This window comes from Monodelphis domestica, chromosome 8 (assembly GCF_027887165.1).
Source record: "Monodelphis domestica isolate mMonDom1 chromosome 8, mMonDom1.pri, whole genome shotgun sequence".
Lineage (NCBI taxonomy): Eukaryota > Metazoa > Chordata > Mammalia > Didelphimorphia > Didelphidae > Monodelphis > Monodelphis domestica.
This window is the reverse complement of record NC_077234.1, coordinates 203,604,855-203,617,451: the sequence shown is the minus strand read 5'-3', so window position 1 is coordinate 203,617,451 and position 12,597 is coordinate 203,604,855. Positions and strand designations below refer to the sequence as shown.

At 39.6% G+C, this 12,597-nt stretch overlaps 1 protein-coding gene across 5 annotated transcripts; it reads left to right on the top strand.

Annotated features, from left to right (window-relative positions):
• Positions 1-160: 160 nt before the first annotated feature.
• Positions 161-10,622, top strand: LOC100013458 (inosine-uridine preferring nucleoside hydrolase-like). Of its 5 annotated transcripts, none has more exons than XM_007501079.2 (6): positions 161-244; positions 1,425-1,615; positions 3,666-3,842; positions 4,695-4,806; positions 7,345-7,481; positions 9,693-10,622. In XM_007501079.2, the coding sequence occupies exons 2-6, from the start codon at positions 1,433-1,435 to the stop codon at positions 10,041-10,043; spliced, it is 960 nt and encodes a 319-aa protein (XP_007501141.2). In that variant the 5' UTR covers positions 161-244; positions 1,425-1,432; the 3' UTR covers positions 10,044-10,622. The 5 variants fall into 5 exon arrangements, 4 of the variants coding, with proteins under 4 accessions (XP_007501141.2, XP_056664369.1, XP_001367847.4 ...); XM_056808391.1 differs by lacking the exon at positions 161-244 and adding an exon at positions 281-373; XM_001367810.4 differs by lacking the exon at positions 161-244 and adding an exon at positions 367-494.
• The last annotated feature ends 1,975 nt before the right edge of the window (positions 10,623-12,597 follow it).

The window sequence follows — 12,597 nt, the reverse complement described above, 5'->3', positions numbered from 1 at the left end:
TTCCTTTTGAAGACAAAAAAAAGCTTCCCCCACCCCCAGAAAAGATGATTTGAGGAAGAATTGGAAAAATCTTGAATCCTCGCTTGTCTAATCAAGAGGCTGCCAGCCATCAGGCTTGCAATATGGGATGCAAGAATTCCTGAATCGCTGGGTCCTAGTAACGAGTTAATTATTGATTAATAATAACATTAGCCTGGTTACGGCCGGCCTCTTGCTGAGCACCAGATCTGCAGCAACTCTGCAGGTGGGTAAATCGATCCCTCGGGGGATTTGCGTTCTCAGCTTTTAGATTCCTACCCCTCCCCACCCGGGCGCTCCAGGTCTCCATTTTGAGCGTTGGGACTAGGAAGGCGTCTGTTTAGGGACTAGCCACGTGAGTAAGTTGCCCCGCGGGGAGGAGACCATGTTCCTCCGCCTTATGCGGCCGGTGCTCTGCTCCTGGAAAGCTGGGGGGTCCCGGTGGCGGCTGGCTTGCCTGCGTGGCTCGAAGACAGGTTCGGGAGCGGACTTCGCGAGGGTGGGGGCGGGCGCGGAGGAATCCGCTCCAGGGGTGTGTGGAGGGGCAGTGCCCCACGGCTGTGGAGAGGACTCTAGGAGAGGGTCTGGGGGGGTGCAGAGCAGGAGGGAGGCTTATTTGTACTGGGGCACCGCCCCGTACACACAGTGATAGCCTCTCTTCCTCTCCTTCCCCGACCTAACACTCGGGCACGTCCTCTTCTCGCCCAGGCTCCTTCTCCAAACGTACCTTGCCGAACACAGCCACAGAGGCACGCCCATCTCCCTAATACATACACAGCCCCCTCCTGTCCTCTCTAAACACATCCCCACGTACATAGCTGCAGCCTCTCTTCCTCGCACCACACACGCGCCTCTCCCTTTCCAAACGGTCATCCGCTCCTTATCCCATCCTCGGAACGGGAACACACCCCCACAGGCATCCTGGTCTCCTTCCCCAAGCACGCATGCGGCACGGTCGCCCCCTCCCCCCCAACACACCCTGGCATCCTCTCTTCATTCTCCTCTTTCTCTAGAGGGGACTCAGGATGGGGGTGGCTAGTTGGCTCTGTGGAGAGCGAACCAGACCTGGAGATAGAATTCCGGCCTTAGATGCCAAAGTTGCGAAGCGTCCCGGCTATGTGGCCCCGCATGACCCCTAACCCCCGTGGCCTAGCCCTTCCCCGCTTCCGCCTTCAAACTAATGCACAGCCTGGATTGTAAGACGGAAGGTTGGGGGTGGGTTTTCCGAAAAAAAATCTTCCAGCGAGATCTAGGACATCACTGCAAAGAACACTTTTCCTCACACTTGATGAAAGTCTCCTGTACACCAGTGAATGCGTTTTGTTGTTGGGGGGTGTGTCTGTCTGTCTGCGTGTCTGTCTGTCGCCGTAAAGGCTCCGCCCTCCGGTTCTTATCTTTGACGGCAGTACCAGCAATGGAAAAGAAATTACTGTTGGTTGATGTGGATGCTGGCGTGGACGATGCTGCTGCCTTAATGATAGCCCTGGCGGCCCCGAATGTTGAGATCCTGGGGATCACGTGCTGTTTCGGGAATACTGAAGTGGAAAATGTGTGTAAAAATGTCCTTCGGGTGTTAAAAAAGTGCCACCATTTGCAGGTAATGTTTTTCTGTCTTGTGAGTCTTCGTGCCGCCCGTTAAGCAGTCCGCGAATAGCCGGCTGTCCATTGCCGGCCGGGTTCAAGTAGGGATGAGGAGACTCGGCAGAAACAGCCCTCTTGCCCTGAATCCTTACGGACTCGCCGGGAGCCAGTCAAACTGTACTGATCACCAGGAGCCCCGGACCCAAGCGGAGCGTGGTCTTTGCCCTCGAGGAGCTTACGAGGGACAATACGGGAAAGGAAGGTGGGGGAGGGGTCCAGAGAAGGGACCGAGTGTGGGCTATGTCAAACCCAATGGGAAATGACAAGGCGGCTGGCCCGGCCGCCCCTCTTAAATAGGGATTCCGAGAGGCCAGGATTTATGATGGGGTTTACTTTCTTTTTTTAAGTTTTTTTTTTACATTTTTTTTCAATCAGCAAACACTCATCTGCCCTCTGGCGTAGTTTCACACTTCAAGTGATTTAGACCTGCTTCAGATAATTACTGAGGGATACTTTAAAAGTCACCGGGTTTCCCATTGAGGGCCCCTTTATTCTGTGAGAATACTTCTAAAGGGCTGATTCTTTATTGGATCTGTTTTTGGTTCTAGTCGGATAAGATTGAAGTTGTAGAGCAGAGGGAAGTCTTGGTTCTTGCATGAGGCACGCCCATTATTTCTTGTTGTATTTGTATGGGATCATTTACTACGCGTTAAACATTCCCCACATGTTAAATGAAAATTGGAGTAGAATTAGAGAATATAATAATACAGCCCCTTAGCTTTGCCAATGAGGAAACCAGGTTAAGTGAATCTGCTCAGTCACACAGCTAGAAAGCATTTGAAATGAGGGGAAATTTGAACCCAGGTCTTCCTAATGTCAAGTTCAGGGCTCTAGTTATTGTATAGATTTTGTTTCGCGTGGAACTTGTCAATCAGAAGATTCTGCCTTGACTTTTGTTGGGAGAGGGACGGAAACTAGTGGTTCTTTGTTCATTTTCCATCAGCGGTAATAGGGAACATAGAAATATCCACGAACTCTGGCTTGACAGTGATAGGTGAGACTCATTTGCATGTGTTTTGGCATTTGCATGCGTTTTGGACACTTTCTCCTGCTTTGAATCCCAGAATTACTGAATATGAGATTTGGAATGGACCCTGGTGGACATTTAGTCCTTCCCAAATGTGAAAGAATTAGAGCAATTTAACAAGTAGTCATTCAGCTTCTTTGAAAGCCTACCCCCCCCCCCCAAGGCAGCCCCAAATTTATTTGCTTGTGCAACTAACACAAACTGCAACTTGGACCATCTTTGATAAAACTTCATCTTTGCTAAGCTGAACAAACCTGAAGACACTGGTAAGTGCTAGTGTGCCTTAGGTAATTGTATGTAGAATAATTGAATTACCAGCGTCACTAGTTTGTTTTTGCAAGTCAGAATTTTGGATTGAAATAATTTTCATGCATGCTGTAGACAAATGATGTCACTAATGTAATTGGAAGAGTAAATATATATATAACTTCATACATTTTAGTTTTTTGATGATCCTTAATGGTATAGAATATAAAAACTGTCTCTGAATGTCTTCTTTTGTTTATTGGTGATTCTTGGATGAGAGACAGCAGCATATAGTGCAGAAGGATAGATTTGGAAGGAGGAAAAACTGGGCTGCAATCCCACCTCTGACCCAGCTGTGTGACTGTGGACAAGTCACTACCGGAGCTCAGGCAACTCTCTGTGACCATTCCTTCTCAGTGGAAGGTGTTTCCACATGAGGAAATCACAAGAGAACTTCATTTAAAATATCCATATCATTAGGTGTAATAATTTGTTGGTCTTTCAAATGTAATTGTAAAAAAATTTTCAAATCATTCTGGAATTCAATGGTGTAGCCTTAATTCAGTCTTATTTTATATTCCCTTTAAACTCTTATTTTGTTGTTTGGTCTTTTTAGTCCTCTCCAACTCTTCATGGGCTTCATGAAAGCATGATTTCATAGGTGAAATTTCTAAAAATCATCATAATTTGGTCAGTCTGACTCTTTTTCCTTATTAAAAACATTTCCTTTCAGATTCCAGTTTACCAGGGTGCTTCATCCCCTCTGCTTAATACAATGAAAAATGATTATTTCTATGGAACAGATGGCTTAGGGGATGTACCCGATGCTGAGGCTCCAGGACTGGACCGAGTACAGCATGAACATGCTGTGGCTGCCATGATCAGGATCATCAGTGAGAGGCCTAACCAGGTGAGGTTGTCACAGGCATCGGGCACCACAGCCCATTAGCAAATGGATAAGTCAATAAGAAGAGATATCTAGAGGTCCAAGACTAATGGGACTCTGCCCCGATTTTGCAGCCCAGTTCTGAAGGGGCACTTGCAAAGTGGAGCCTGACTAGAGAGGTCTGAAGGAGGGAGACACCTTAAGACACAATTGAATGACCTGGGGACATTTAATTTGCAGAAAAGGAGAAAGGGGGGCAAGATAGCTTTCTAGAAAATTTTAAAGAGGATAAAACTACAGTAAATGGATGAAATTTAATTGGAATATTTTTGCTTTATCGTAAGAAAAATTTCACAACGATCAGAATTAACGTCTGATTGCTTTTTTTTCTTATTGAAATTAGCTTTGCTTTCAAGGTCTTCTATATTAATATAGTTAACTAAAGTCAGCTATAAAGTTCAGTGTTGAAACAATTTTTTAAAAAAGGGTTAGGGAATTCCTCTTTACTGGAAGTCTTCCAGCAGAGCCTAGATGTCCAACTTGAAAGTAGTAATGTAGGGAGCAACTATGTGGCTTAGTGGATTGAGAGCCAGGCTTAGAGATGGAAGGTCCTGGGTTCAAACATGCCCTCAGACATTTCCTAGCTGTGTGACCCTTAATTTAACCCCCATTGCCTAGCCCTTACTGCTTATCTTCTGCCTTGAATGGAAGGTAAGGGTTTAAAAAAAAAAAAGTAATAATATAGATGGGATTGGTAATTTGGGTAAGGGGTTGTAGTACATAAATAAATCCTTTGGTCCCTGCTTACTCAAAGATTTTATAATTCTCTGACTAATTTTAATAAAATATAGAGAAGTGTGACTTTGTATTTTGCAGGTAACTCTGGTCGCCACTGGGCCTTTGACTAATCTAGCTCTGGCAGTGAAAATGGACCCCAAGTTTCCTAAGAAAATTAAAAATATGTCTATAATGGGAGGCAATATGTACTGTAAGTAGTTATATAACTATATTATACCCAGAAATATAACTATTTTATTGTTATATATAATACATAATTATTATATCTAGAAATATTACTGTAAGTAGTTTTAAAAGTTTATGTATATACCCATTGACAAGAATTAATGACAATAAAAGGAATATACAGTTTACTATCTTTTGGACAGATAATATATTTCCTCCATCATCATCATCACCATTCACCATCAAACATTTAAGCGTTTACTGAGTGTCAGGCATAATGCTAAGCTGGGTATATAAAGAAAGGTAAAATCACCTGCACTCAAGAAAAATCATATTTCAATTCCAATTTCAGAAATTTGTTTGGCTTTCTTGACTTTTAGAGGGAAGTTAATTTATTTAAGTATAAGCATTTACCAAATGATTTTAAATGGGTATCCCTTTATTTCCTTTCCTTTTTCTTTCTTTTTCAATATTTTTTTCCAATTACATGTAAAATCTATTTTTTAACATTTTTTTCATCTTGAGTTCCAAATTCTCTCATCTCTTCCCTCCTCCCTCCTTGAAAAGGCCAGCACTTTGATATAAATTATATGTGTGTAGTCATGCAAATCATATTTCCATAATAGCTCTGTTTTGAAAGAAAATACAAAAAAGAAAAAGAAAAACATTTTTTTTTAAAAAATGCTTTGAGCTGCGTTCAGACTCCCAACAGCTCTTTTTCTGAAGTTATACTTTGGAATTGTCTTAGATCATTATGTTGCTAAGAATAGCTAAATTATTCATAGTTGATCATCACACAATATTGCTGTTGCTGTGTACAATGTTCTCCTGGTTCTGCTCACTTCACTTTGCATCAGGACATCTAAGTCTTTTCCAGGTTTTTCAGAAATCACCCTGCTCATTTCTTATAGCACTAGAGTATTCCACCACAATCCTATACCGCAGCTTGTTCAGCCTTTCCTGATTTATGGGAAAAAAAAAAGGAGCTGCTATGTTTCTCTACATATAGGTCCTGGATTTTTCATCTGTGCTGGGTACACACCTAGCCATGGTATGTCTGCATCAAAGAGTATCCTTTGGACACCATTATCCAAATTGCTCTTCAGAATGGTTGGATCAGTTCCATCATGAGTGTATTAGTGTTCCTATTTTCCCACATCCCCTCCACCATTTTTCTTTATATATATTAGCTAATCTGATAGGTGTGAGGTAGGATCTCAGAGTTGTTTTCACTTTCATTTCTCTCATTAATAGTGCTTTAGAGCATTTTTTCCTATGACTTTAGATAGCTTTGGTTATTTCATCTGAAAACTGCCTATTCATGTCCTTTGGCCATTCATTGATGGAGGAATGACGCATGTTCTTGTAAATTTGACTCAGTTCTTTCTATATTTGAGGCCTTAATCAGAAAAACTTTCTATAAAAATTTCCCTCAACTTTTTGCTTTCCTTTTAATCTTGGCTGCATTAGTTTTGTTTGTGTAAAACCTTTTTAATTTAATGTCATCAAAATTATTTTATATGTGTATATAGGCATTAATGCCTTCTATCTTTTTTGGCCATAAATTCTTCCATATCCGAAGATCTAACAGGTGAACGATGCCATTCTTCTCTGATTTGCTTAGGATATCACCTTTTATGTCTAAATCACGAGTCCATTTTGCCCTTAATTTAGTATACTGTATAAGATGTGGATCTCTAGCTAGCTTCTGCCAAGCTGCTCTCCAGTTTTGTAAAATAGGAGTTCTGGTCCCCAAAGCTTGGATCTCTGCATTTATCAATACTAGATTACTGTAGTCATTTACTGCTATGTATTGTGTTATGAATATGATTTTCAATTAAGATTTTACTATTAAGAATGACCATAAAGCAACTTGTGGGAACAAAAGAGGCAAAAACGTCATAGCCCTCTAATCTAATGGCTAGTCCTTCCTCGACTTCAGGCCCCTGGAGCCCCCCCCCCCCCCCCGCCTGCTGTTCCCAGACCCTAGACACCCCACTAGTGACTTTCCATTGTTCAGTGGGGAGAGGGGAGGGGGAGGTCCCTTTTCATTCTGCCAAAATTAAGGAACCAGGGAGGTGATTTTGGAGTGGAGATAACCTCCAAAGGCAGTCTGAAACCAGAGTTCTGATTTCCTTTTCCAACCAAAATGCTTTCATAAATGAGAGCTATTATATACTACTATGACTCTTATTTCATTTTTGGATTCAATTTTATTTTATATTAAGTTCCCCATACTCCCCATTTCCCCTTCCCTTCTCTTCTGCATTGAGAAAAAAAAAAGAAAAACAAAGCCAGTTATAAATATATATAATCATGCAAAACAAATTCCCAAAATTAGCCATGTGACTTGATACATTATAAGGATATGATGGGTTAAGTAGGTTTCAGAGGCTGTTCTGAGACCCCATTGTTTCTACAGGAAAATAATTGAGTCCTAAGGAGCCAACTTATTCCTGAACTTTCTAGAGTTTATTTCTGTTATTATTTTATTTATTAATTGGACACGGAAAAGATATAAGATCCAATAAATGATTTTATTTTTGTCTGTGTATTTCATTAGCAAGAGGAAACATTGATATCTGTGCAGAATTCAATTTCGCAGCAGACCCAGAGGCAGCTTACATCGTCTTAAATGAATATACTTGTCCGACTTTTATTACAACCTGGGAATTTGCATGTTTGCACGCTGTGCCTTGGGTAAGACATCTTTAAGTTGTTAGATACGCATTGTCCCCTTCCATTTCTGAAGTAAGTAATGACATCCCTGTCATGGTAGAAGAAAGAAGGCAGCCTTGCATTTACTACCCAGTGGCATTCCGAAGCCTCAAATACTACAAATCAGAACTTTCAGTATTGCTCTGTTGATTGTCCAAAATTTAGGGTTGAGAAAATTTAATAATGCGGGTTAAACATAAAAATGTGTCTTGCTGTATATCTTTGCTCCTTGAGTAGGTTGTTAAACACTTAATCAGACATTATCCCTCATGGCTACTGGGCTAATGAATATTCCTGGATTTGATTTTTTAAAAGCCATCTCCAGTTATTGCCATGTCTTCAGATAGGCACATACTCATGGGAAAGGCTTCTCTGGAGTAGTATTAAACATAGTTTCTTTAAAAACTGAAAAGCGGGGCGGCTAGGTGGCTCAGTGGTTAGAGAAGGAGGTCTTAGGTTCAAATTTGCCCTCAGACATTTCACCCTGGAAGTCATTTATCCCCCATTATGCCCTTACTTCTCTTCTACCTTAGAACCAATATATAGGATGTTGTATAAATGGAGATTTTGAACCTTTGACTTCATTCCCCAGAAGTCCTTAGTACTTCCCAAAATTTCTTATAATCTCTCCTGTGTCTCCACATTGTTGAGATCACGTTATTGGTATTTAAGTGGATGTATGTTCCTCCCATGCTCTTTTTGACCTGTGACCAGGCTGAATTCAGGCAGTTCTTTTGCTGTAGTTAATTAATTAATTAAAACTTTATAAAATATATTTAGTTATTGAATATTAATTTTAATCTTTACAATGTATTCTAATAGAGAAGATAATGGTTTAGTAAAATGTACAATAATATTATATTCATGTATAATAATAAACATAATATCATTGTATTTACATATAATAAACATATATTTATAGATATGATTCTATATATAATTGTTACATATGATCATATATTATATTTTCTATAACAAATATAGTATATTGTATATTATAATTACATTTATATAATACATATAGAATGAGATGATTATATTTATAACTAATAATAAATATATTACAACAAATATATTTTATATAATAATATAATAAAATTAATAATATGAAATGGATTAAATAAAATAATAAAAATGAAGTTAATGAAAATAAAAATGCACAAATATTAAAAAGTAAAAAAATCTTAAATAAATTTTAAAATTGAAATGGAGATATTAATTCATATATATATATACACTTCAAATTTTATGGTATTTTAACTAAAATTTTATAGTATTTTCATATTGACTTTATGTCAAGGATGTTGCTCTCTATGTTCTCTTTTCTAGTTTTCTAGTTCATGTTTCCTCATGTTTTTCTGAACTATTCATATTCGGCACCCCTTATAATACAATAAAATACAGTTAAAAAAAAATAAACCAATAGGCAGCTGACTAGCCCAGTGGATGGAGAGCCAGGCTCAGAGACAGGAAGACCAGGGTTCAAATCTGGCCTCAGATACTTTATATTTGTGTGACCCTTGGCAAATCATTTCACTCTGTTTGCCTCGGTTTCCCCATTTATAAATGGGTCGGAGAAGGAAATGACAAACCACTGCAGTACCTTTTGCCAAGAAAATCCCAAACAGGGTCCTGAAGAGTTAGATGTGACAAAAGGTCCCAACGACAAAAATGTATTAGCCTCTTTGAGACAGGAGCCTTTGATCATGGCAACCCTACCACCCTGGAGACGCCATTGACCCCGGAGCGCCTGAAGACTTTGACTTTAGGTAGAACTCCATGGACACCGTTGCCTTAATTTGCTGCTTTGACGTTATTACATCAGTTAAAATACATGAAGCAGGGAGAGGGACCGGACCTGGGCTAGAAATTGGAGGGGGGGAGGGGGATTAGAAACTCCTTAACGCAGGTCTCGCCTTCTCTGCACATTGAGCCATTTTTTTTTTCAGTCGTATCTGACCCCATTTGAGGTTTTCTTGGCAAAAATACTGAACGGGTTGGCCATTTTCCTCTCCAGCTCATTTTACAAATGAAGAAACTGAATCAAACAGGGTGAAGTGACTTCCACGCAGCTAGGAAGCATCGGAAGCCAGATTTGAACAACTGAAGAGGCGCCCCTTTATCAAGGTAGATGGGAGGGGGGGAGGGGAATGAAGAACCAACGTACTAAAGAATATTTTTCTTTATCTATAGGAGTTTTATGAGAAGTGTACTTCCCAGGACAGTGAAAAAGCCAGATTTTTGAAAGAAATCTATGCGGTCACCACAGAAATTCAAAAGCGCCCCATTCCCAAGTTAAGAGCTCTCTACCGGAAACCAGGATTTGTGTCCTGTGATTCCGTTGCCATGGCGATCGCGGTGGATCCGAACGTGGTCACGGAATCCATCTTCTGCCCTGTGTCGGTGGAGCTGACTGGCTCCCACACGCGGGGCATGCTGGTTTTGGACATGGACGATGCGCTGAAGAAAGAAAACAAAGTTTCAATCGCAAAAGAGTTGGATATGGAAAAATTCAAAAGTCTGCTGCTCGCGGCTCTGAAATAGTGATGAATAATAATAATGCTGGCACACTTTAAGGGATACCAAGCACGGTACCTAGATCATCTCATTTGATTTGAAACCGTTTCCGTTATAATCTCCAAAACGATCATTTGTTTGACGAAGGCATTCGGCTAAAAATGAGACTATCGGATCTTTTGAGATAATTCTGCTTTAAAGAGACACTCAAACCAAATTCAAGTTAAATTTAAGGGAAAATGGTAAAAAGGTCACAGAAATTAAGTTCTGATAAGCCTTTGGTTTGCTGGTGTTTCATGAGTGAGAATGGGTGCGTGTATAGGGGAGAGTTTAAATTATTTTCATATTTCATGGGATTGCCTGGATTTTGGGGGGAGACCTTTGTGGGTTTCAGAAGCTAAGGCTGTGTCTATACTGGCCTCTGGGTCCAGCGTGCCTGAGGGAATTCATTCATTTAATTCATCTTGTTTCATACAGATGGCATTTTGTAAAGAACTTTGAAAGGCAGGAAATTGCATGTTATTTTGATTTTACTGCTTTAAATTAGAATTTAATTTGTTTCTATGGAAATAGCCTTTTGTTTAATAAAGCTTAAGGACTCACTGACTAATGTGGTTTTTATTATTATTAGATTTATAATTTTATTTATATTATAATAAACAGTATATTTATATTTCATTATATAACAATGAATATTATCACATATTTGTTTCATTATATTTTCATAAACATATTCTATTATAAACATTTATTCTATTTCATTATATTATCACAAATCATATTTATTATAAATATACTTATTGTATAAGAAATGTATTATAAATATATTTCTAAATATATTTATTATATAATAAACAGTATTATAGTTATATAACAAATATATGTATATTATAGTATTGTTTATTATTAACATATTTTATATCATAAATATTTTATTTATTATTAAACATTTATTCTATTTCATTATCATCATAAACATTATATTGTTATCATAAATATTATATTTACTATTATATTTCTTATACCAAACATTATTGTTCTACTTTATTATAATAATTACTATTATTATATTTATTATTATTATATGTGACAGGGTTAGGTTCCTTTTCTCTGGTATGTCATACCTCCCGATGTAGTCATTTCTACATAGTATGTAGTCAACATAGACTGATTATTCATTTTTTTCCTTTAAAACACTTACCTTCTGCCTTGGAATCACCATTGATTCCAAGGCAGAAGACAGGTAATGGTATTTAGGGTAATGTGACTTGGCCAGGGTCACACAGCCGGGAAGTGTCTGAGGTCGGATCTGAACCCAGGACCTCCTGTCTCCACCTGGTACATTTTTATAACCGTTTAAATTCTTTCTTCTGAGACCTAAGCCCATTTAGCTTTCTCTACAGATGAAAGCATGACAGTAACTTAAATGAGAGAGGACGACTGAGGAGAGAACAGGAGCTGATGTTTCTCTTATTCGGTAGTTCTATATGGTTATAGTTCTAGATACGATATAGTTATATAGCTATATACATTACATGTATATGGGTATCCTTTAGAACATAATAAAATAAATATAATTCTATTTCTAGGGGGGAAAATCTTTGGCTCACTTTGCTTTGGGTAGAAGAGAAGAATGAGTCCTAAATGGGTCTTCTTGAGGTAATAATTCTAAAGCCAAGCAAGAATATGGTTCTTAAGCCCTGCCCTTTTTTGAGGTCCCCTTGAAAGCTGCTGCCCCTTCTATTAGAGGCCACCAGGAAGGGGAGGGCTGAACAAGGGTCACGTGGTGCCATTCGGACAAGCCCAGGGTCCCTGCACTCGAAGGCGGGCACTGTGGTATGTCGGGGAATTCCAAAGATTAAAGAGACGCAGTTCTTGCCGTCATGGAGGACTGTCTCTTGGGAACGAGGCTGCCCGCCGCCTTTCTGCACGGGGAGGGAGGAGTGCGGGAGGCAAGCCAAGTTCCCGGGATTAGAGCCTCAACGATGGGCATAGAGGAAATAATGATGATTCTAATGTAACGTAGATAATGTAATGTAATGTAACACAGCATAATATGTTATAAATGAGATGACCCTACTCTAATATAATATAAAATATATAGAATTAATTTATATTATTATATTCCTATATTATAACATAAACAATACACAGATAGCTCTTCAGCGTCATGGAGATGAGAGAGATGGTGCTAGTGGCAAACAAAGGGAACTCTGGATAAAGCCACCCGGAGCCAAGGAGACCAAGCGTTAAGTGACTTGGCTCCAAGGCTTCCTGAGCACCTCGCAGAGCCTTGCCACCGCCGTGGCCTCTCCATCGCCAGGGCCCTTCCTCTGCCTTCTTCCTCTTTCAATAAGCTTGCTCCCTGGCCCTGGAGATGGCCGGTCGTTCATTCTTTGGACAAGACCCCAATCTTGCCCCCTACATCAACTCCAAGTTTAACATTTAATCCATTACGGAATAGCCTTATAGAGCTTTGGTAGGAAGGAGAAGGAGAGAATACGCTAAAAGAAAATCAAAATCATCTCCAGGAAAAACGTTTTGTGCCAGGACTAGGGATGGGCCATTGTCCATGGCTAAC

Coding starts and splice junctions, on each gene's coding strand:
- LOC100013458 (XM_016424842.2), top strand. CDS start 1,199: ATGCACAGCCTGGATTGTAAGACGGAAGGTTGGGGGTGGGTTTTCCGA. Junction 1,616..3,665: donor AAAAGTGCCACCATTTGCAG/GTAATGTTTTTC, acceptor ATTTCCTTTCAG/ATTCCAGTTTACCAGGGTGC. Junction 4,807..7,344: donor AATGGGAGGCAATATGTACT/GTAAGTAGTTAT, acceptor GTATTTCATTAG/CAAGAGGAAACATTGATATC.